The sequence below is a fragment of the Harmonia axyridis genome, chromosome 3 (assembly GCF_914767665.1).
Source record: "Harmonia axyridis chromosome 3, icHarAxyr1.1, whole genome shotgun sequence".
Classification (NCBI taxonomy): domain Eukaryota; kingdom Metazoa; phylum Arthropoda; class Insecta; order Coleoptera; family Coccinellidae; genus Harmonia; species Harmonia axyridis.
The window spans coordinates 18,288,265-18,314,163 of record NC_059503.1 but is presented as its reverse complement, the minus strand read 5'-3'; the positions used below and the strand labels follow the sequence as shown (position 1 = coordinate 18,314,163).

Here is a 25,899-nt window from a genome sequence, read left to right as displayed (position 1 = left end):
AAACAAAACTGCCGCATTAAGAGTGAAGCTAATCCTCAAGTATATGTCGAAACACCGTTACATCCAGAAAAACTGACTGTTTGGTGCGCTTTATGGGCTGGTGGAATCATTGGTCCGTACTTCTTCAAAAACGATGATGGCCAGAACGTTACATTACATACTATAGACTATAGAGACAAATATTTGCGGAGATAGGGATGACTGTCCTATTTTTTCTAATTGGACTTTCACTGCTGTATATCAAACAGAGTATGTGACTGACAAAATGGTTTCTTGTGATGAGATATTTTCTTTTTGGTATTCGATTTCTATTTTCATTCAAATAAAACACATTTTATATTTTCAAAAATATATATCAACATACGCTTGTCGAAATTTTTTCACATATAAATACATCAAAATATAAAATTACATTTAGTTAATGGCACCTAGATTCGAATACATCAGTACCACCTCCTCCTGACGCCATCACTTGAAATACTGCATGCATCTGAGTGATCAATGCCGTGAATGCGAGGGAGGAAGAGAAAGTGAGAGAGAGCTTTTCGAAATTTTTCGATGGAAGAAGAAATCAGTCCCTCACATTCTCCGTAATCCAATCCACATATTCTGATACTCTTGTGTATATTCCAGGCCAACCTTCTCTGCCACAGCTTGCTCCAAATGAGACTACCCCCTCCACAAACCACTGCGAATTATCATTGCTGAATGTTGTCATAAGAGGACCTCCGCTGTCACCACTGCATGAGTCCTTTCCTGAAAATTACATACATCAAACTTCACAACTAATGCTCGTTAGTTAAGTAGTATTCTAAATATTTGTTTTGGAACCGTATTTGTCTATAATAGTAATAGAGGCGGATGAACTGAATTAATTACGCTTTATGTTTCTATATGTGAAGCATGAAGATTTACCCTGTTTAGGGTTAGATGGAAACAGTAGTGACAATTAAAGCTGTTATATGAATCTAGTAAAGGAACCGAATGTTTTTTACCAGTCTTCATAATTGTCTGCCTCGGATCTATATTTTCCACTGAGTCTGAATCAGGGGAATATACAGGGGAGCGCAGGGGACGCGCCCCTCCCCCTTGAGCGATGATGTATAATGAAAAATGGAAAAAAGACTGCCTTCTGTACTTTCATGTGAATTTGGTACTGAAGAAATCCTGGATCCGCCACTGGTCTGAATGAGGTTTAATAATTACAGTTAAATGAGGCAAAAACAGAACATACATAATGAAAAAGGAATAGAATATATAAAAACTTTCCGCAGCATTCTCCAAATGGCTTGAGTAAAATGAAAAAATTTCGACTTTCGATGTAAAGTAATAATTTGAAACTACATGTAAAATTTTGAATTGATCACTTAAGAAGGAACACCGCTATTAATATTCTCGTGATCTGTCAATATTTGCCTGAAGGAGTAGACAAAAATAATGTGCGTTGTTGGCAGAACGATTTAATGATCTGTAGAAGTTAGTATTATTGCAATAGTTCCAATTTTTTTCGAAAGGTATTTTAGGAGTGTTTTTGAAAATTGTCATGAAATTGAAGTTTTCTGATGACATCTTGTCATTTGCTATTAATTTTTTATCTTGATGCGATTTTTTTTGAAAACTGAGAATTTTTTAAACATTCTTATTACCTCCTTGTCCTCCTGCGCAAATCTGGCTGTCACTCAATGAAACACCTGCAGATCTAAACTTTGCCAAACATTGGTCCGTCCTTGCAATGGGAACTTTGAGTTTTAACTTTTTGTTGCTATGAGCACTGTTTTCCGTTCTTCCCCATCCAGCAACAAACAATTCATCGCCCAAACGAGAACGGTCACTTGCTGAAGGTAGACAAATGGGCCTTATGAAATCTGAAAAAATAAATCCTATCAATTTCTCTATAATTCATTTGGAAATTCGAAAAATAAATATTCTCGAAGAAAATTGAAATATTTTTGAATTATATTATTCATTTCTGCATAAAAAATTAAGAAAATAAGATTTATAAATGCTATATTATATGATCTAACATTTCATGAATTGTAATTAATTGTTCGTAATTGAAAATTTGATTGGTTTATGGAGTCTCAACACTTCCAACGAAGAATTTATTACAATTCATTAAATGTTAAATGTAGTTAGAGAAACATGAAATATCGACTTTTAGTTCATTTCTCCACCCTGTTAGAAATTGCGGTGTTTACTAAGAATATGTTTTTCCCGATAATTTTTGAAATTTTCATTTTAAATATATGTAGAATTGATTGAAATAGTAAAAAGTATAGATTGTAATTTGAAAATCTTGAGTTTCGATGAATTTGAGTTGTCCAAGTTCATGATCTTTCCATAAACACCCTGTACATTTTTTGTCCAAACCCCAAACAGTTTTTTAATACCTAAACTACATTTTGGCAGAATCTGATATAAAAAAAAATTTTTTGATAATAACTTTTTCTGCAGAAATATTCAATAAAATGTATCCTCGTCGCATCTATTTTTTTATAGGAATCACATCAACTCATGAACCGTTGAGTTTACAGAATATTACTCAAATTGTCATTGAATAAGCTATCTAATGATGCAATAATATACTAAGTTTGCTACTTGAAATAAGAGAGTAGTAGTCTGTTTTCGGTTTAACAGAAACAAAATTATTATTAGTTTTCCATAAACGTTTAATAGGCCATCGGGGTGAGTCACCCTGTATATAGACACGAAACCAAAGTTGTTCAGAAATATGCAAATTTTCAAAACGAAATTATTATTAGTTTTCCATAAACGTTTAATAAACCATCGGGGTGAATCACCCTGTATATAGACACGAAACCAAAGTTGTTCAGAAAGGTCTGATAAACATTTTGCTAGGGATCACAATGCTTCCTCTACCTACGGTATACTTGCAAGCAATATCTGACTCTATGTTATTGTAATTCTAATGTGATTTTCAATTATTAGTTTTCATTCCTTCAAGAAAGCCCTGAACTTCTTTGAATCATCTGCGTTCAACTTACTTGTAAATTGCACACTCTCTTTGAGTTTGACGAGAGCTATGTCATGGTATCTATTCACATTGGAATCGCTGTAGTCTGGATGAGCAAATCCTCTTTCAACTTCCATGTCAACTGGAGGATCGTTGCAAGATTCAAAGTTGAAAACAGTCTGGCAGTCACGATCTGTTTCAGTATCCCATTCTCCAAGTCTCACACTATATCTACAGAAGAAAAAATTCGATATTAATTGATGTTAATAATCATTAATAATAGATACGTCAAATTCAATAGAATATTAATCTCCCTTTTTTCTCGATAGAAACAAACTTCCAAATATTCGTATGAAATTTAGACTTAAGTCTGAATAGAGATTATCGAAGGTTAAGTGATGCTACATTTGTTGTTGTTTGAAAAATGGTTAAAAACGAATTTCATGTATTAACAATGCTTTTAATTACAAATAGATGAGAAACAAAGAAATTGAGCTAAAATGAAGGCAAATACGAAACTGTCTGCAGAAAAGGTATTGAGAAGTTGACGGCATTAACGGATACAAAAAAGGAACAAACATATTGATACGCACAGGAACTGTATATCTATCTGATTCGATAGCATGTGATACAAAAGATTTATCAATAAAATGAAAGAATAAAAATTGATACTAGAACCTAGCAAACAGAAAGTTCAGAATCAGCATTCAAAGAACGAAATCGATCGAGAAGGTTATTATTAAATCAGGTGTACCACAAGGATCTCACATGGTCCTTTATTGTTTAAGATATCCTTTAGATATAACTACAAGTATTTCAACTGCAAAAGCATGACGAATAACTGCAGGAGGACATAGATAAAATTTACATAGATTAACATTTGGCACATGCATGAACGAGTAATATACCTATATACAGATCTGTGGTCTTAAAGGGTACAATTGGCGCATGAATAAATAAACGCTCGAAAGCTGACTTCAAGTCTCCCAACTCAATCGATTCAATAGTCATGGAAATATTGAGTCATCGTCAATCCATTGAGACCATACCCGACTCAAAATTAGAAAAGTAGAGAGATCGAGCGCTCAAAATATTTTTTCAAAATAAATTTTATCTACTTACAGTTTTCCAACTGCTGTCAGGATTCTTCCAGTGACGCAATGTGCAGCTGTAAGGACGTATTTCGAAGAGACCAAGGATCCCCCACAAGAGAATGGTGTATCACCATTTCTTTTGCGGTATTGCAATAGTGCCATCCACGGAAATTCATCAGGTGCAGTGGCTTGTCCGCCTATAATTTTATCAGCAGTCTGAAAGGTAGTTTTGAATCAGAATGAAACGATATAAATTGGTTCTAATACAGAGGCGTACAACTTTGCTTCCACCGTTTTTTTTTTCCGAAATTCGAGGCTTTATTGTAAAAAACTGGTTATACATTTATGATTCAAAGTATTGTCCATCGCTGGCCACTACATCTCTCATCTTTAGGACAGCGTACGAATCATCTTTTGAAACGAACCACGAATCGATCCAATTTTTTACTTCCTCATAAGACGGGAAGTACTGGTCAGCCAGGTCATGTGCCATTGATCGAAACAAGTGATAGTCCGAGAGAGCAACGCCTGGAGAATAATATGGGTGACTTAGAACGTTTTCAAATATTGATTGACCACTTTCGCAACATGAAGTCGAGCATTGTCATGCTGTAAAATCACTTTATCATGTCTCTCGTTGTATTGCGGCCGTTTGTCTTTGAATGCTCGACTCAAACGCATTAATTGCGTTCGATAACGACCGCCTGTTATTGCTTCAGGCTGTTTTTAACAACCCATAATACATTACGCCGAGCTGTTCCCACCAAATACTGAGCATGTCGTTGGAACCATAAATATAAGGTTTGGCCGTCGACGTGGAAGCATGGCCGGGATATCCTCATGATTTTCTGCGCTTGGGATTATCGTAATGACCCAATTTTTCGTCTCCAGTTACAATGCAATGCAGAAATCCCTTCAGTCGGGCCTCACCGTAGGTATTTGAGAGCATTCAATGAGCCTCAGTCGCAGATTTTTTCATATTAAAGCCAAAAATTAAAACCTCCTGCCAATTAGGAGAATTTGTCTCGTGAGCTGAAATGTTCAATCAAGAATATAATCTTTTGATGCAGTCACAAATCGACTAATATTTCGATGGCGTTATGTTTACAAATTACCTTAGCTTATTGTATGACATCTATGATCTGTTTTTTTCCGACTACAATTTACTACAGCCATCTATTGCAAAACGGGGGAAGCAAAGTTGTACACCTGATACAATTTCTCAATTTCAGTAGATAGTGACAATAAATCAGTTTTTCAATTTGCTCTGGAAGCAAACAAAGTTGTAGAAATGAAATTCGGCGAAGAAGAGGTCAATCAACAAATATCTTGTTGGTGTTTCGCTATATTTGTCAGAGTTAAAAATAGTCATCCCAAAACTTGATTACTTCGAAGCATTTTTCTATAGAAAATCATTCTAGATTTTGGATGAGTAATTTGTAATGAGTAATTATTGAACTCATCTGAATTTAAATTGTATGAAATTAACTTACAAAAATGAGTGATTGCTAATTAGCCAAAAGTATTTTTTATTATCAGATGAATGGTATGATACGCACAGGCTTAAAAATTAATCGATTTTGAATTCACCTTATAGACTTCATCTACCTCTTATAACCATAGCGAAACATCAAAACACATTTCTCGAACACCCTACAAATTTTGTATTTAAAAAAGTGCTTTTTTGGTTTCATCTTTGAAGGTTGAAAAATAATTCGAATAACATACTTGTCTTCCACACACAGTTTTATTCGGCAGATCGTTTCCACCTCTCCTATTATTATCGTTTCTATTGTTATTGCCATTGGTTTGAATTCTATCTCTATTATTATTATTTGTTCTTCTGTCATCGTCATCATCACCATTTCCATATTCTATTTTATCCTCATCTTCATCACTACCACGATTATTACCCCATGAGCTAGTCTCCCTTTGGAAGTGGTCATACCTACCACAACATACTAAAGGATTTGAGTTGTATCCGCATTGGGATTCTCTCAAAAACCGTATTTGTTCTGGATCTCTGCTCCTTACTACATTCAATAAAGTTTGACACGAATAAACAGAAATACATCTTCCTCTATCGCCATTTGGTGTTGTACATGGATTTTCTGAAAAACAAAAGTGGTTCAAGTATTCAAGAAAACAGAAAACGGAAATGTTCAAGGGAACTGAAATTTCAGTGTTAATGAGAAGTTGTTTGCATCAAATTGGAAAACTACATTATGATGAATTTCAATAATTATATCAAAATAAAGAAATATTACTGATATGAGTCCTTGTACTCCATTGAAATAAAATTTAAAGACACGACTGCTCTATACAGGGTGAGTCTTTGACTTGTACATATATTTCAACCGAAGATTAATGATGTTGAAGGAAACAATTTTTTCCCTACAAAGAAATCTTGACATAGATGAAAATGAATGATTTCCAGAAGACTTACAATTAATGAATCAATTTCAGAATAAATAAGTATTTAGCTTATGCTTTAATTGCAAAACTATTTTATTCTGAGAAACTGAAGGATTGTCTGAAGCGAAATGCTAATTCGTAATGTTCTTCAATTAGATTATAAAAAACTGAATTTAATTCACCACGATAAACTATTGAGAATTATGAGGAATACCACATGGCTATAATGGCAATCCAAAAATACATTTGCCTGGGATATTAAAAATGTAGTTTTTTTTCTGATTAATTATTAATACCTACTTTACCACATTCATATTTGGAAAATATTCGTCTTAACGTGTATAATTGTATACATTGGAAGATCATTCACCTTAAGACTTGGTATTTACCAAGATGAAAACAACTATGTGCATTTTCAATAATGAGTAGATTTCTGGTTTTTGACTTCACCTTGAAACTTGCCGTAGACTGAAGAATTCTCCAATAATATAATGTTTGACACATACAAAATGAGATAACCTTTCTCCAATGCCATTGATAATGAATATGGCAAACATTTAAGCTCAGAATCGTCGTATTATTATTTTTCGATAAATATCTCACAATCTTACAATAAGGAAGTAATAATCCATAGTTATTTCAAGTTCAATATGAATATGAGAAGATATTGATAATGTAAAAGAAATCAGGAATCTGGATATTCTCAAATTTTGAATTCGAAAGTAACAGTATATCGATATTAATAAAGTAATCTTGAACTTGTGTTGTGAATCTTGACACGATAATATTTATTCCTCATATAAACTCAGTTCTGAGTATTTGCACATCTAATGTTATCCGCTATATATCACTTTGATCTATTGGAAACGAAGTGATTGAAAACACTTTTGGATGTTAAATTCATATGTATCATATGTAAAATAGTTTTTAAATATTTTTTGAAAAGATGACGATTATCTTTTACTGTGATGTACATGAGGAACTGATTTTTCAATTTAATATAGTTCAGTAGCTTTGTCAATTTGAGAAACGAGTGCATATAAAACATAATTTGAATTATCATCTCGTTTCTACCTCTTCAAGAAGGCATTTTATTCTGATGTGAAAAAACGAGTATATTCTTTATTTTTTTACTAAATTTCTATCGTTTCGTTGATTGAATGGCACGTAGCACAGTCTTGTTGGAAATAAAACGTCTTCCACAAAATATGTTTCAAATTCAGAATTAAAAAAAATCACAGCTCGGTAACGCAATCAGTTTACCGTGAAAGTTGCGCCAGCCTCTTTTTCGAATAAATAAGGTCCAATCACACCACCAGCCCAAACCACCCCCCCCTAACTGTGGTACGTTGAGAATGGAGAGGATTTCAACATTGGATAAGCCCCAAATGCAAAATTCTGCTCATCACTGAAGATGATTTTCCGATGAAAGCCGTATTATTTTGATGAATTACAAAGATCCAATCAGCGAAGATGCGATGTTGCTAGTGATCGACGTTCTTGTGAACTTCAAAAGCCTTAACCTAAGTGTTCGTACAAAATTCGATATAATGTAGTTTGTTGAATGCCTTATTCCCAAGAATGACGAGGAAGCGACAAACTACGGTATTTTTAGCGAATTATAACAATTTTAATGCGCTGATTAAGCGGATACAATTCTAATTCTAGTGATAGTGTAGTTTTTACTTGTCAAATGTCAAAAGATGATTGCGTCGAAAATGACAACTGCCCAGATAGCGTGCTTTTCAAAATGAAATCTCTTATTGCAAAACTCTTTATAATAATTTGTAAATTTTCAGATTTTGTTTATGATTTTCTGTTTTATTCATACAAAGAAATTCAGGTGATAATTCCAAAATAAGTCTTCATATTGCTTCCACCATGTCACTTCTACTTGGAAAGTGATATTAAAAACATCGATTGATTGATATTAATTCAATTCATCGGACGCATAATTTCGTAATCTCAAAGGAAACAATACTGAAAGGAGGATCTTGAATGTACCTACATAGCAAAATTCAGGAGGATTGTTCCAACAGAATTCCTCTTTTAGATTAAATATCCGATAATAATGACATATATGATATAACAGCAGTTCTGTGTCTTCAATAAGTTCAGGAAGGTGATTGCATTTGTCGAATTTTTCATTAATCGATTTCATTACTAATATCCCGCAACAAGAATATATTTCTATGTTCTGAAATTAACAAATAACGCGTAAATTGCTCGTTATCATAATTAGCTATTGTGAATCTTTAATGTGTGAAAAACACACTGTCAGAACTCAAATGGATCAATAGGTGTGAAATTATCAACCTTCAAATCAGATGTCAAGTTCAAGTGAAAATAATTACTATATAGGTATCTAGTCGAGTCGATCCGATTGTCACCTGTAACCTTCAAAACAAGCCTTCAGGCTCATTAACGTCTATAGTTCACAACATTGCACATACGCGAAATACAGAAAGGTACTGGTAACAATATGCTTTTTTTTTCAAAACTCCTGCGTTGTGAAATAGTTCTTTAAGTACTTACGTGCTTTCACAAAAATCAGGAATGAAAACAAACACAGTATTCCGGCTGAGAACCACATCTTGACTAACAACTGGCTTGACGCTACGTACTAAACTGCCTTGTAGAATTTCAGGTTTATTATTTTTATTGGATCACCCATCATGTTGATGAATCGATTAGGATGTGAATGTTTACGTACACTACCGATATCTTCCACATGCAAATGCGTAAACAATGTATAGAAAACAGGAATGCCACAGGGAATCTGATTCAGTAGCTATTAGTACCTTCGGGAAAACCTCATGTTTCTAAGAAATGTGCTACATAGGCGTGGTAGACTAGTGGTCGACTGCTGTAATTATCTGTTGTTGTGGCTCATTGTCTCATGCGTTTTTTTATGCAAAGTTGATTAGGTGCAGATTTCAAGGGCATTTTTCCAGTGAAATCTGACAGGTTGGACCACAAACTTATCTCGATTTGTGGCCACCTATAATGAGCATTTCCCTGACCAAAATGACAAATGTTGTATTTCCAAAACCCCTCAAAAGATTGAGATATATTCCTATTCAGTGTTCGTGATTCATTTCACTATGTCAAAAAAATACCACGAAATTTACACTATTATTTCCTTCTTTATCACATAAAAACTATACTATTAAAAAGGAAGAAATGATTTCAAGTCAGTGCTTTCTACCTTTTGTTTCGATATTCTTGTTCGACTTTTTCTAATTCTGATGACGCTTTCAGTACAAAACATAGCAAGTCTTTTACCATGGTTATTTTATACAGGGTATTCATGGGCGTACCCAGCGACGGGCAGAGGGGGCAGCTGCATGTGTGATGCTAGTTTTGAATGTTTATTCACAAGGTGATATTTTTTCTGGAACAGTGATCACGTTTTTCCGAGCGTTTTTCCTCCAGAACTTTTTTTGGTTGAAAAAAATGTATAAAAACCTAGGGTTCATCACCAGTACAACACTTTTTGATTTCCAATAGTTTTGTTGTATCTGTTACCAATCTCGAAAAAAATTTTTACAGTAATCCTTAGGAAAATCCAAATAATCATAAAGATCACAGTTACTAAGCTGTGATGAATAAGTTCATTATAAATTTTGGTACTTTTCTACTCAATCTGTAGCGAAGATCAATGAAGATTCGACAATCTGGTAAAATCATCACAAAAACACCCTGTATCTCGAAAACGAAGCGTTTGTGGGGCCATATTTAAACAACTTTTTTTCTTAAAATTATCCAAGGAATCTCTCATTTTTCTTTGTACAGGGTGTTTCACGTAAGCGGGTCACTGGATTTTGTTGCTCATCCTTCAAGCAAAATTGAAAAGTGACCCATCAATATAATAGTATTTTTCATGGTTATCCAAATATGTTATTGGAAAAACTGTCAAACCATGTCATGAAAAGTAATCGAGGAAAAACCGTTTTCAAAAATAAAAAATTTATAGCAAATTTAACTGGTTTTCAAAATGAGAAGGTCTAGAGACAATTTCTCACCAATTGTTTCTTCATTAGAACTTCCGGTATTCTAGGAGTTTGCAGTAAAAATTAGTGTTCTTAATATCTTCGTAGCAATATAAGTTTTCTACAATTTGAGTTTAAAATTCGAGAGCGAATTGAAGTTATATTCCTATTCTTTCATTTCAATTTAACGCTTTCAAAATTTATGGATTGTGTCCAAGTGTCCTTGAGCTAGAAGAATCGATTCGGCAGAATACCTATAACCAATTTTTTACTGAACATCAATCAAATAACTCTCATGGTTTACGGGAACGAGAAGAGGCGAAAAACCGTTTCTTTCTATTTCAGATTTCATACATGTTAAAACTTAAACTGGGAATATTTCAGAGGAGGTCAAATGTTTTCTTGAAAAAAAAATTAATAATAAAAACCAATTATTGGTACAAATTTATCATTTTATTCTTCAGATTACAAATATTATTTTGATAGATTAACTATTGTAGTACATCGCACGTCAATTTCGAATTGTACGCCACTGACTATGAATATTTCAATTTTATAGTTATTTTCTCATTCGGTTATTCTGAAAAACCAGTGTTATCCATAATCATTCAGGAATATAATAATTGACTCCTGTTAGTTTTTTGAGTTGATGAATAATTAATCATACATAAAATCATCATAATTTCAAAATAATTATAATTTTCTCATAACAATGGTATGGTATCAGTTATTCAATTTGCACTATTGAATAAAGATAACTATTTATGGAAGAACTGTTTCGTTATATAATCTGAACTTTCAAAAGAATCAAGTACCAATAATTTGAATAGTGGTAAATTGAGACAAATCAGTCGTCATTTAGAGTTTTAGAAGTGGGATGAGCTCTCATATTATTATTTACCAGTAATTCAGGTTCCCTAAGTTGAATAATTGTTTCTACAATCCAATCATAATAAAATGGAATGCTAGTATAGACACCTGGCCATCCCTCTAAACCACAGCTTAGTCCATAACTAACAAGACCAACTGCAAACCTGAAACGAATAAAGCATGTAGATATAAAAGTCATATAATGTGATAATTTTTAAATATTTCCACATTGAAAGACCTTCATAAAAGCTTCCAAACGAAAAATTAGAACAAGCAGAAAACTATAGATACAAATGGACATCTACATACCACCTTCCTTCAACAGTTTGTAACATAAGAGGTCCTCCCGAGTCTCCTATACAACTGTCTTTGCCTTTCTCACCTCCAGCACAGAACTGACTCTGTCCAATTTTGACACGAACTTTGGAGTATATCCTATTGCATTCTATTAGATCGAAAGACGGGATCGATACTTTCATTTTAACGTCACTGTATGTGCCTACAAAGAAATGAAGTTGGGTTTTGAGTAAGTTCTCATCTACTTATTCGAACAGGATGTTTCTAAATTGGGGGTACAAACAAAAATGATAGATTCCGCGGACCATTTCAAGGAGAAAAGTCCTATAAACACAGGCCCGCAAACTTTTTGTTTTCGGGATACATGGTGTTAATAGTAATTTACGTAACAAGTCCGGAAAATAGGGTTTTTTTTGGACGAATAGACAAAATTCCAGGACGAGCGTAAGCGAGTCCTGGAAGTCTGTGAGTCCAAAAAAACCATTTTCGGGCGAGTTGCGTACAATATTTTTTCGGCAACCGCGTAGAATAACACTATCGCTGCTGCTTTCCATATTTTATTGCGATTGCGATAAAAAACATGCAAATTTTTGACAACTAATTTCATATGAACTGTCAGCCGTTATCTCGGTTGTTATGGATTCTATGATTCTTTTCCGGCCTAGTCCGGGAAGTACGTACTTTCCGGACTAGGCCGGGAAATGCTACTTCCTCAGAGAAAAAACTTGAAAAAGAAAAAAAAATTTTTTCGGCAACCGTCCGGGAAGTGCTCACTTCCCGGACGGTTGCCGAAAAAATTTTTTTTTCTTTTTCAAGTTTTTCTCTAATAACACCTTCCCTTCCCAAAATAATCAACTCAAATTAAGCATAGATATTCCAAGTTAAAGTTTTCATCATGTATGTCAATTTGGAATGAATATCTACAGGGTGATATTTCTGGTACAGTGCTCGCTTTTTTCCTCCACTTTTTTGGTGAAAAATGTAAAAAAAAAACTCTGATCCATTGCTACACTTTGATTTTTTGTAGTTTCATCTGACGTTTTATCGTATTTGCTACTGAATAATTCCTTAGATATGCTCTATGGAAAATCCAAATTATTGTAAAGATCCACTTAGTGAGCTGTGGTTAATGAATTAATTATAAGTTTTCGTAGTTATTTGCCCAGTTTTCAGCGAAAATTAATAATGATTGGATAAATTGATCATCACAAAAATGTAGAACTACAAGAAACACCCTCTATCTCGAAAACAAAGCGTGTGTAGGTCAATGTTTCTTCTTTCCTTTTATTCCTTTTATTTCATATTTTTTCGTCAGATTTCTCTCTTTCCATATAATCTTGTAAGTATACAATCTAATAGTACTCTCAGGTACTGTTGAATCTGACGCATTCAATAGATACCATACGAATTGTGTAGATTTATGATAATGCATTGAATGTTGCTCTAGTTTTAGTCAATAAATACCTGCCTTTTTCAGTCTTTCCCCAACCACTTATCCAGTATTCGTTAGGAATATGAGGCTTTTCTGATAAACAAATTGGTTGAACAAAGTCTGAAACAAACAAAAAATTGAGACATATTTCAAATATATATTTTTTATATGAATTATTAGGTGTACAACTTTGCTTCCTCAGTTTTGCAATATATGACTGTAGCAGTAATGGGTAGTCGAAATAAATAGATCGTAGATGTCATAAAATAAGCTTAGGTATTTATAAACATAGTCGATTTGTGTCTGCATCATGAAATTATTGTCGATTAAACATGTCAACTACGAGCCAAATAGTGCCAATAGTGCCCAATAGAGTCAATTGGAAGTGCAGCCAAAAAATGACTGATGTTTTGTCCATCTCTTCCTGCAACTCCTGTTGTAATTCATTTGGTTTTTAAGAGTTTATTTTTGATATTGAATCAATATTTCTGATAATAGGGACTTATATCTTTACATCTTTACTTCTTTTCGAAATAATGTAACATTTGCTGACAATCATTTTACTACAAATGAGATAATTATTGATATCATCGTAAAACGTACGAACTAGAATTTTTTTCTGAGGAACTAGATGTTACGGAATCAGAAGAACGTTCTTTCTTTATTGGTTTCCACCCCGAGGTGTCACAAGTGATGAAATCAAAGCGAAAACAATTAGGTTCTTATGAGACGAACAAGTTGCGAAGGACCATTGTTTGAAGTATCTCTTTTCCATCGAATTCATCTAAAAACTCATTCCCGACATGAAGCTACTCACCGGAGAATTTCACCTCCCCCTTCAGATATATGAGGGCGATGTCGTAATGATGATCCCTGGAATTGTGTCTGTACTCCGGGTGAGGAATTATACTTTTCACTCTCATTGTTTGGAGAGGATCGGCACACTTCAAACCATTGCAATCTTCCTCGGTCTGAGTATTATGTTCTCCGAGTTGTATTTCGGTGCTGAAATCGGAAATTTGAAGCCTGTCAATATTTGTTCCACTCCGGATTTTTCAATTGGGAAACGGCTCATTGGGTCTCTTCTGTGACAGATGAAAAAATAAATGGGATAAAGAACGAACGGGAGTCATGCTCAATGTCGGCAGATGTCGCAAGTGGTTTTTTTCGTTCCGTAGATTAGGTGGGAATGGGGGGAAATAAAATTGTCCGTTTAAAAGAAAAGAAAGTTTGGTTGGCGTAGCATGGTAATCATTATCGAGAAGACTTTCAAGAAGGTGTAGTAGAAGTGAAGTTCTGTGGTCTCCAAGAGCGTAATTGGAGCATGAACGAATGGGCGTTCAGAAGCTTATGACTTCAGCTAAGTGCTTTCTTTTTTTTTCTTCAGCGACGTTATCAACTCGAATTGTTGCATGAAGCTTGGAATTGTTATTTTATATACCCAAATACTCCACTCCATGGGATCTTTTCTTCTCAAATACACACATCGTCAAAAGTCTTGGCCCCCCTAGATATCTCTAGAATGAGATGATAATTTTCCTTTATTTCAACTGCAATATATTTGATAGAAAGTCATTGTTTGTTACTCTCTGCTTTATTGAGGATGATACAAAATAGGGAAAAATAGAAAACTATAAATATATCGATTTCTTATTTTTGAATAATTATAGTTATTCTACAACTGAATACAAATTCAATAGTCCGTATTACCACCTCTTCTTTCAATCAACTACTCAATACGCCTAGGCATTCCACGAATCAATTCATGAATGAAATTTTCAGGCATATCGTTCCATTCTTCCTGGAAGACTAAACCTAATTCCTGAAAAATTGAAAGTGGGTTTTGACGATTGGATATTGTTCTCCCTAAGTAATCCCTTACCCACACCTTCGCGTGTGGTGTTATCATCCTGATGAATGAAATTATTCCCAAATTCATTGCGCAGAGGAACAATGATTGGCTCAATGATGTTTTCTACGTAGATACCACCAATTATTCTTCGTTCAACGATAATGAGAGGAATACGGAAATGGAACATTATTCCTCCCCAGCACATTATTGTTTCGCCTTGAAAGGGCACAACTTCCCGGACGAAATTGAGTCGCTCTAGTCTGTCTGGATCTCTCCGAATCCTTTTTCGTCGACTACCACTTTGTAAACCGAATTTTCACGAAAAAGTATATTGCGCCATTGTGGTAAAGGCCAGTCTTGGTGGTGTTTTGCTCATTGCAGACGGGTTGCTGTAGAGCAACCCGTCTGCAATGAGCAAAACATTCACTGTACATAGGTACAGTGATAGCCGATGTACTCTTAAAGGTCTTCTTGCCATTGAATTTGGGGAATGCAACCGTCTCCCTATGGTACTGATTGAGACTACTCGTCTATAGGTCTTCAAAAAATGACTTCGAAGGACTGTTACAGATACCGTTCGATTCCTTCAAAAAAAATTTGCTATATAATGGTCTTTCCTTGCAGATGTTACTCTGGTTCGAGCAGGCACCAGCCTCCGGGCAACGCTGCCAGTTTCTAGGAAAAGGGCCACTATGCGCCTCACTGATGTCCGTGGAATATTGAAAGTTGCGCAATCTGGTGGTTCGACAAAGCTTCTTGATGTAGTGCTACTATTCTTGCCCGGTCAAACTGAGAAATTGGATATCCCGGCATTTTCCACGGAATATTCCCAATATTACAACTCTTGTTATTCCCTGAAAACTGATTAACTTCGAATACACCTGTATGTAAGAAATGTTTTTTGCTGTAACATTGTTTTGAACTAAATGGTATATGGTGAAGATTCCAGACACAAAAGATTGTCATGTTACATTCAACAAGTTGAAAGTTGATAGAGAGAGCAAGACTTTTGATGATGTGTGTATTATATTTTTATTTACGGAATTTTCTGCGTTTCCGATAACGCTATTATCCGAGAATTTCGCACGAAGCCGGAAATTATTATTTCATACAGAGTGTTTCAAAATTCAGTTTCATTTTCAGTTCAAAATACGACTTTTTTCCCTCAAACTGGCAAACGCTTTGTTATGGAACTACAGAACGTTAAACTTCAAGATTTTTCAGTTCTTTCTTCATAGGTGTTTCAGTTTGTGATATACTGAGGTACAATCGAAATGAAGAAAGAAAAGCATGGCAATATAATTATAAAAGGCAGAAAATTGAATGGTAGAAAGAAGCCAAATATATCTGGTAAGATTCTCGATCGAGCCGATGTTTCGCCAAACAATTGAAGAAAAATACGAAAGAAATCAAGCTATTGCACGTTATGGAATTCGATGAGATGATTCTTTTCGAAAAACAAAGTTAGAATAAAAAGAGTGTAATAATCACCAATAACACATATTCAGCAAGCACAAGAAACAGTTTAGAATACACTTGGACAAAGAGCTTACAGGGTGCATTTGATAAATTTATATAGAAGCCTATTATTACGTGAGAAACTCAAACATAAAAGAAGATAAAGAACCTAAATTCATCAACCATAGACAATATAATGAAGAAAAAGGAAGACACTTATTTGGAATGTCTGGAGGAATATATGAACTGAGAAATGAGCAGTCTCAGTAGAAAAATTGACGAAACGAAATAACTATAAAGACCAGAAGGAAATCCGTACATATCCATATTCCGAAATCAAATAAAAAGTGGTAAAAATGAAATTAGAGGTATAAGAAAGGAATTTATGTCCTGTAGAAAAGAACCTCTGTATTCTGCTTTGTTTATCCAGCATGAAAAAGAACAAGACTTCATAAAAAGTTAAATGAAAGTAAATAAACAAATATTCGATCTCTTCTATAATGAAAATAAATAACTGTAAAATGTCCATTGCGATCGTGAAACAAAAAACGTCTGAATATTATTTGTTCGCAGATATAAAACGTGATCGATATAGGTATGCTCATGCTAGAGCCCTTCTGTAGGATGCTGTATTGTTTCAAGAAATTCATTCATTCTGCTTCCATCATGAAAGATTTGCACATTCACTAGGGAGAAATAGAGAAGAATAATCGATAATGGTCAAGACTGTCTAGTGTCTAGTCGATTCTTACATGTTTCCAACAAGAGCAATGCTAGGACTCCTTACACAATGAGCTGCGGTCAGAATGAATCTCTTGTGGATCAAGAACCCTTCACAACCAACAGATTTGTCTCCTTCATTACTAGTGTGGATTATTCTAGCCAACCAAGGGAATTCCCCAAGTCTGGCCTCGGTTCCTCCGAATATTTTTCCTTTCTTGATTTGCTCGTAGCCACAAGATTTGGGTAGAGGTCGCTTGGGTACTGAAATTAATTCTAGAACATAGTATTTGTATTTTTGCTTTGGAATTTTCAAGTGACAATAAAAAATTCATAGAAATAGAATTAAAATATATGATTAGTATAATAATGTACATTTTTTTTTCAATTTCGTATGGTCGGATTTTCCAACAAAGTGATTGTTTCTCCAAATATTGTTACATTCATCTCATGAATTAATTTTACTCACACAGATACTTGAAATTTTCGTATTTTCCACAGCAATACCTCACCTCAACTTCATCTTCATGACAAATGGAATCTTTCAGGAATTGTTTGTTACTTTCCTTTGTTTTAACATTATCCAATACAGGACAATGGTTTAACATTACGCAATGTCCAGTGTCATTGTTGGGAGTTTTACATTCAGGTACTCCTAATAGAAAAAAATTTACTGGATTTTCTCAATGCTCATCAATAAATATAGAGTTGAGAATAGTCTTACCTGAAAATGTGTTCTTGTTGCTTAAACTTGTAACTTTTTGGTTTTTGAAACCAATCGAAATGGGTCTGAACGTCTGGGTATAATAGATTTTTCCATCAATTATTTCTGCAAAAATCAATGCACATAGGAAATATAAAAAAAAATCATCAAAATATTCATTCATATGCGAATAAAATACTTTCAGCTTTTCTAATGAACTGAATTTCAAAAAATTTAATCGTATTGTTCAAAATATATCTATCTATGTTCTCTTCTTTACAATCTTAATAGAACACAAGCACTCAGTAAACTTGGTAAGTTATATGGGAACATTGAATTACGTGATAGCAATTTTCTAAATCGATAATTACTGCATGTACCATAACAGGAAAAATTCCAAAGAAACCAATATGTCCTTCGAGAGATATTGTGGCTTGTAGTATTATGCGATCAGAATATTTTTATGAAAGCAACAAAGCTGACTTTTCAATATCTCACTTTATTTGAGGTTTCTCAAGATTAACATCTGTCAAATAGAAACCGAACAAATAAAATATCTCAACTTATTGATGAACATTATCAACTTACACGCGAAATTTCTGTGGAATCTGAGGGAATAGATCAGAGATATCGAACTTTTACAGAAAAATGTTTTTATGATCTAATAATACGATTATTCCACATTTTGCATAAACAATCGATTTCTAATTTTCAGTTTCATCAAATGGGTATTTTTCTTATCATTGAGAAACAATTTTCTTTCAACTACAAGTACAAAACCATTCAAATAATTTTGTTCAATAACGAACTCAATAGAGATACTGTGACTCTGAACCTACCCTGGAAATTTCAAGTTTCTGTGAATAGTTATCGGGTATGGCAACCGCCTGACGGACAGAATTAATTTTGACCAGAAATTCTTCTTCAGTGAGACAATTTTTCAGTGAAAATTATAGATATTAGAGTGTTCCCTTGAAGCAAGCACATGAAAATAATAAGCAAATCAGAATAACCTTATTCATTATATTGGAATACATCTCAATATAACTAAGGAATTCATCTAAATAATTGGGAAATTTTGATCGATGAAAAATATGTTTGGCCTGATGAAAAATAAAATGATTAAATATCTATGGAAACACGCTTGACAAAGAGAAGGATATTTTAGAATCCTCTGACGAAAAAAAATGTTTTCGTTTTAGATTTAGATTTCGAAAACAAGACGTTGAATAAGAGCATGTGCAGCCTATGGTATTCTGCTGAGAGGATGAATTATAAGGAGTTATATATGGAAATATCTCTTTACGGATGATAATAATTTCACAATGGATTTATGCCACAAATACATACTCAATTGACCTAATGGCGCATTTTCGTTTCGTTTCGTTACATTGATAAGTTTTCCATTGTTATACTGCTCTCCTACACAATTGACAAATGCTAACCAATGGTGACCACAAATAAGTAACACGAAGACGATGATTGTGGGGAAAAACGAAATCATCTGGTACGAAGCACTTAACCAAAACTGTAGACTGTTTCGCAAAAGTATGGAGATATTGAAAGGTCATGAACTTCGATAAGATAGAAGGAAATGGCTTGTTCTGACATAATCCATCAGGAAGTTGGTCTGGAGTTCATTTGATACTCAGTTTGGAACAAATGGTTATCCAGTAAAATGTGGTTATGTGATTTAAGTATGGGAGAGGGGCTTCCCTGTAGACAAAATGAGTATTCGATCATTTTGATAAGCTTACTTCGAATAGATAATTCACAAGAATACTTAGAATATTGTACAAACAGTACTCTTATTTAAGAATTATAATTTACCTACCAATAACTGCCAAACTATCATTTGAACGGAGTCATTGATCGGTTGAAAGTTGGGAATTCTAAAAGGTTTTTCCTGGTCAATCCCAAGACAACTCCTCTCGTATGGTAACTTGTTTATTGTTATAAAATTAAAATAACCCACAAAAAAATTTTAAATTGTTCTACATGAATTCTCCATTCTTCTGAGAGAGAAATATAAATAGTTACAATAATAGTTGTATGCCTCACTTAGGTATAGGCTTCTGAAAAATTGATGCATGATGGATTATATTTCAGCACCAGACATATAATTAATTATTTTTGTTTGTCTCGGAACCTTAGAATTGATATTACGAAAAATTTAAGTTGGTAAGTTTTCACAGAATTATTTAACAGATTTCGGGGAAATCGGATGATTCGAAGAAATCTAACAAATCTTTGTAATGTGTTTCAATTAATAAAGCATCAGGAGAAAAAAATGGATGATTTATTAATAACAAATTTTCAGTTGTGGCTTCTTAATTTTTTTTTAACCAAGGTAGTCTATTTGTATTAACTAGTTTTCAGTAATTATCTGTGCTATAGAAGATTAATACAGTAGTGACTCATCTAAATGAGGTACTCTTTCCACCTAATGCTGAACCCTGTGAAAAATGAAAGGCATCATAAATATGATATGATATATGATATATTTGATATAGGTATGATAATATGAGGCAAAATTGATTAATAAATAATGAAATAGTCAATAGTATCTACTACATCGAAAAAAGAATACGCTCTGAGCAATAAGATACCTTCTTTCTGATCTGTACTATTATTATGTATCATATATATACTTTGTTTTTCAATAATATCAATAACAGATTCGGTTGAAATTTAGTATATTTATTGGAAATGATAAGAAGTTTATTTTACCCTAACTAAATTGAGATTATTAGAATCAGTGGCGTCTCAGTGAGCTGGGCACGATAGACAACAATATTAGGTTATGGGTTTTTTGTTTTCTACACATCTAGCTTCGTTTACGAAAAAAAAAAAGTAAGTGATTCTATTGCATATCATGTTGCCCATTTCGTAATTTCGTAGGATTTTTTTCAACCTAATGAATCAATCCTTGAAATTTCGTTCCGTAGTTGGAAACACCCTGTATAGAAAAGATCGTGAAAAAGAAATACAAATATACAAAATCAACTTCTCAGTATTATCGTAGTATGAATCTTTATTCAATGTTATTCAAAATGATAAGCAATCGATTACTGAACGTAACATCTGCGCAAAAAAGTTCCTCTTCGTAAATTTTCTCAATTTTTGTGAATACTTTGGGTTTAAATATATAAATATAATATGAAATTAATAGATATGATAATATGAATATATCTTTTGAAGGAAAGGTACTATGAGAATAAAATTTGAGAAAAAATCAAACTTCACCCTGTATCTCGAAAACGAAGCGTTTGCGGGCACTTATTTTCTTAAAATGGTACAGGGAATCTGTCATTTTCCAATTTAGTATATTCCTGTATATTATGAAATTCATTATTTTTCTTATAGCACCCGATTGAATATTTCCACTAACCAAAAACTCATTTCGAAATTCGTGTTCATTTCGAATTTATTTCATAGCAGATTACTCTGCGAGCTCTTTCTACAATTTTCCATTATACACCACAACGCTGGCGGTATTTCCCAAAAATGAATTATAAATTTATCGACGCTCTATCCTTTGTGTTAGATCCATCGAATCCTTTGATCACGTCCCGATGGCCTTTTTTTGCCCTGCTGAAATTACCGAACATGTGTGCTCGGCGCTTCCAGTGGCGCCGTAAGTTAAAACCGCACTCGCTCTGAATCGAGACATTATCTCAATGAACAGCTGGAGGAATTTTCTGTGATATTAAATTTATTGCTTCAATGTAGCGATATTGGTATTCCATGAGGGGGAGTTAATATGAATTTTTCATAACCGGACTAGAGTCCGGGAGCTCGTTGCGACACTAAATCGTCCGGTAAGACCAATCCAATACTTTGCTCCGCGGGCTGCAGTTGAAGTGTGTTCGCTGGGAGCTGATGTATATGCGGGAAAAACTCCTGGGAATGTATCAATTATTGTTCTTTTCGTTTTAATGAATTTCATACCGGCTATACTATCTTTTTGTGGAAATTATGTTCGATTTATGAGATATATTTGCTGTTGCTGATTTGAATGTATTCATGAATTTTCTATGTTGGTAGTTTACTAGTGACTTCAGTTGCTGCAGTTGAAACGTATAAAAGGATTCGAACTCTTGGGAATGCATCAATTATTGTTCTCTTCATTTCAATTATATTTGTTTCGGATATTCTGGCTCTTCCGTTTAACTCATATCGAAATTATCTAGTGTTTTCATTGTTTTAGATTTCTAGAAAAGCATAAGCTTCTAGACAGCAGAATGAAAGTTTTTCAAATGTTTCAACCAGTTCCATTTCTATCGTATCAATTTAGATTTTAAAATGAATTTTCATACATACTTTGGAATTTCTTGATTTAACAATCGAAATTAACCCAATAGGGTATATAATTTAATATGTGAACTGAAAAATTCTCTATTCCTAATACTTCAAAGTTGGGAAATTACGTTGGTTCCTTATTGACTCAATAGACACACTAACATATAGTACCTTCTCTAAGCTTGAACGATTATAACGAATTGTAATTCTTATATAGATACAGCCCTTCCGCTAAGAATCCAGATATGTAGGTATACAAAATCACAGCCTAAACGGGACCATTTAGAGCAAAAATGACAAGAATAAGACCCCCCCCTCGAAATCGTCTCGAAGCCTCAGGAAATTGTTCAAACCTCCGATTTTCCTCGCTGGGAACTGATGTATATGCGGGAAAAACTCCTGGGAATGTATCAATTATTGTTCTTTTCTTTTTAATGAAATTCATACCGGCTATACTGTCTTTTTGTGGAAATTATGTTCGATTAATGAGATATATTTGCTGTTGCTGATTTGAATGTATTCATGTATTTTATATGTTGGTAGTAGTAGTGACTTTAGTTGCTGTACTCAGTTGAATTATTCAGTTGAAGCGTATGAAAGGATTTGGACACTGGGGAATCAATCAATTAGTGTTCTCTTCATTTCAATCATATTTGTTTCGGTTATTCTGGCTCTTCCATTTAACTCATATCGAAACTATCTAGTGGTCTCGTTGTTTTAGATTTCTTGAAGAGCACAGAGATTAGAATGAAAGTTTTTCAAATGTTTCAAGCAGTACATTCTAATTGTTTCGATTTAGTATTCAGAATGAATTTTCCTACATACTTTTTCGGAAATTTTTGATTTAACAATCGAAACTAACCCAATAGAGCCATAATCGTTGCTTACAATTTTAAGTACTCGAAAGTATTTTAGATGAACTTGGAAATGTTTTGTCTGAAGCTAAAGCAAACTAGTTATAACATTGATCAGAAAATGTAATGGAAATTATATTGGTTAATCTCACTTACTCCTTTTCGTATTTCACTGAAAATCTTTTCATCAATGTTATGACGCTCCTTAGAATGTGAACTTATTTTCTTAAGAACTCGACGTATCATTACCGACTTTATAAGTAACTGGAGGAATATATCTGATCGCAAAATATTTATCTTCATTTTTTCAACATGTGCTACAGAATTTTGTAAAACGTCATCGTCTCTCATTTTCTCTACGTCTTTTCTCGTCGGTATTTTATCACATTTTCTTAAATGGTTCGTCATAACTCCCTAAACCAGTTGTATTGAAGAGATGAAGAAGATGAGCACAAATCCCACCAATTAGAGGGACCAAATAGCACGTGTACTATTCCGAGCAATGAAAGTGTCTAAATCGACACTTACTACTTCGATAGATATAATCAACTAGCTATTGGAATTTATTCAAAAGGACTGGTACGGTAATAAATTCCGAGCTCCCTTATAAATTTCTGGGAACTTGGAAAACTCTTTTATATTAAAAATATCCTGGCATACTTCAAGTGACTTTGAATATTCTTTATATTACTAAAAATAAAAATTTAATCACAGAACAAACTAGGTCAAACCTAGTAAAAATGCTCTTTTCATTAATCTCGCACTATGCGAATCATAAGAAAGATAATTAATAAGTGATAGATGTGCGTTGCTGCAGCCAATGAAAGTAACCAAATCGTCACTCAGCCGGAACGTAGAGTATTTTCGCCAATAGAAACAACCAAATCGACACATTCTGGTTTCAGAGACGATCCGCTAAATACCGGGGTTTATTTGAAAGTACTGGTATACACTATACAATATACTTCCTGACCCCAAGTGAATTGGTGAAAACTGATAATCCCTTGTATCATAGAAATATTCTGGCTTCCTCCTACAATTCTTCTCAGCATCTGGCTACTGGATGAACAAAGGAACGTACTTGTCATGTATAATACAATGATTTTCATCGGATTGAAAGAGAAAACTTAGCTTTAATCATTGAAGAGCTGAATATTATTCTGATGTCTTTTTGAAACTGAATTTCCTTGAAGTTAATAAGTGTAGTGTAAGCTGAACTTGGCCTCATTCTTATGTATTTTGCTTTCTACAACGATAGAAGTAGGTTTTATGTATTTTGGTCTTCAAATTGAAAATGTTCTTCTGCAAAACATATTTTAGACCATTTTATAGTACAAAAATAACGTTTTGTAGAGGACTCTGATTTAAGGAGCGAAGAACGATGCTGCGTTATGCCACACATTGGCTGATAATTTTTATTTTTATTGTTATTTTACTCAATAGCATGACTATTTCTATCTGAGTAAAAGGCTTCAAGCTTATGGGATATTTTCAATTGATGTTAGTCAAAGTGATGGAAAAAGTGCGAAAAATTCCCAGAATTTCAAAATGTGCTATTCGAATATAAACCAACTACATCCATAATTCTGGAACCAACTCCCTTATCTTCCCAGCACATTCTCATTTAACCGAAAGCGAAAGAGCGAGTTAAAAATCGGCTAATTCGAATCGGATAGCGTACTAAGCCTTGGGGCTTGGGGAGCAGTCATTTTGATAATGACCTTGATAACGCCAGCGAAATATGGCATTTTTGCAAATCCGCTTCTATTTATTACTTCAAGGGAGAATCAGCGGGCTTAGGTGAATCTGCGGCGGAATTAAAAGATATAACCTGGTTCAATTAGATCGGCAAATATTCGGGAATGCCCATCAATTTTCGCTCCAAAATGTTGAAGACCGAAATATTTTTTGGTTATGAAGGTAGACAGAAAATTTCGTGCACATTTCGAAATTAGTGATTTGTCATTTGTCAACTGGGGGTGAGATTGTGAATTGATTCAGATGTTATTATTAGTATTTCATCTTTAACCAATAACACTCCACCCAATATGGCCTCTAATCGAATATGTGCGATTATACAGGGTGTTTCATTGGGAAACGGAAATACTTCACAGGTGCATAGGTGGCACCAAGGCGGTTCTGGAGACACCCCATTTATTGGGTCTTACTGTCTACGTGGCGGAGATACAGGGTGTTTTATGAATTTTGCCCGTTTCTTTCTGAGGCCATATCAAACGAACCACCTAGTATATTTTCTTCATATTTGGCAAATATGTTCCTAATTCAGAGCCCAGCCGTATCATGCAATAACCGCCTCGAAAATCCAGGTCCGGGTTAAAAAAAATTATGAATCGTTTGAATCTTCAAACAACACCTTGTACATCGGAATTTTGAAAATCCGTTTTAATATTCGGAAACACTACTAAAAACTAAACTGAGACGTGTACTTCAAATTTTCGCGCAGACAGTTTTATTGCACAAATTTTCAAAGTAAAAGTGAGAACTTTGAAAACTTGGATACCTGAAAGTGGTTTGAAGTGACTTTTAACAATGAATTATCGAAAATATTGAATCCATAATTATTTCAACATTACGTTGTAATTCATTTTCACATTGGTTTTCCTTTTTATAGCTGTATACTTTTATTGAGAATTGAGTTGCATTAGGTTGATATCATATATTTTGAAACAATTATGAACAAAAAAACATAATAACAAAATAATTAGAAAAATAACTACACAAACGGCTCGAAATGTCCTCCATTTTGATCTGAATATTTTCTTGCTCGTTTCAGAATATCAATATTTGAAATGGTAAACAGCTATAAAAAGGAAAACCAATGTAAAAATGAATTACATGTTGAAATAATTATGGATTCAATATTTTTGATAATTCATTGTTAAAACTCACTTCAAACCACTTCGAGGTATCCAAGT

The 25,899-nt window shown here is 33.7% G+C and overlaps 1 protein-coding gene across 1 annotated transcript; it reads right to left on the bottom strand.

The window, feature by feature from the left end:
• Positions 1–332: 332 nt before the first annotated feature.
• Positions 333–19,345, bottom strand: LOC123674446. Its single transcript, XM_045609290.1, has 14 exons — positions 19,158–19,345; positions 17,829–17,933; positions 17,574–17,759; positions 17,137–17,368; positions 13,892–14,079; positions 13,111–13,194; positions 11,655–11,844; positions 11,325–11,509; positions 9,019–9,099; positions 5,797–6,179; positions 4,097–4,284; positions 3,006–3,205; positions 1,647–1,865; positions 333–756 (listed from the first exon to the last, which is right to left on the bottom strand). Exons 1-14 carry the CDS (start codon positions 19,309–19,311, stop codon positions 572–574), a joined length of 2,580 nt encoding a protein of 859 aa, XP_045465246.1. The 5' UTR covers positions 19,312–19,345; the 3' UTR covers positions 333–571.
• Between the last annotated feature and the right edge of the window lie 6,554 nt (positions 19,346–25,899).

Excerpts from the sequence above, each read along its gene's own strand:
- LOC123674446 (XM_045609290.1), bottom strand. The coding sequence starts at position 19,311 with ATGATTTCGTTTTTCCCCACAATCATCGTCTTCGTGTTACTTATTTGT. Across the intron at positions 3,206-4,096 it reads CTGACAGCAGTTGGAAAACT|ATATAGTGTGAGACTTGGAG; the intron begins GTAAGTAGATAA and ends TTTCTTCTGTAG. Across the intron at positions 1,866-3,005 it reads AGAGAGTGTGCAATTTACAA|ATTTCATAAGGCCCATTTGT; the intron begins GTAAGTTGAACG and ends TTATTTTTTCAG.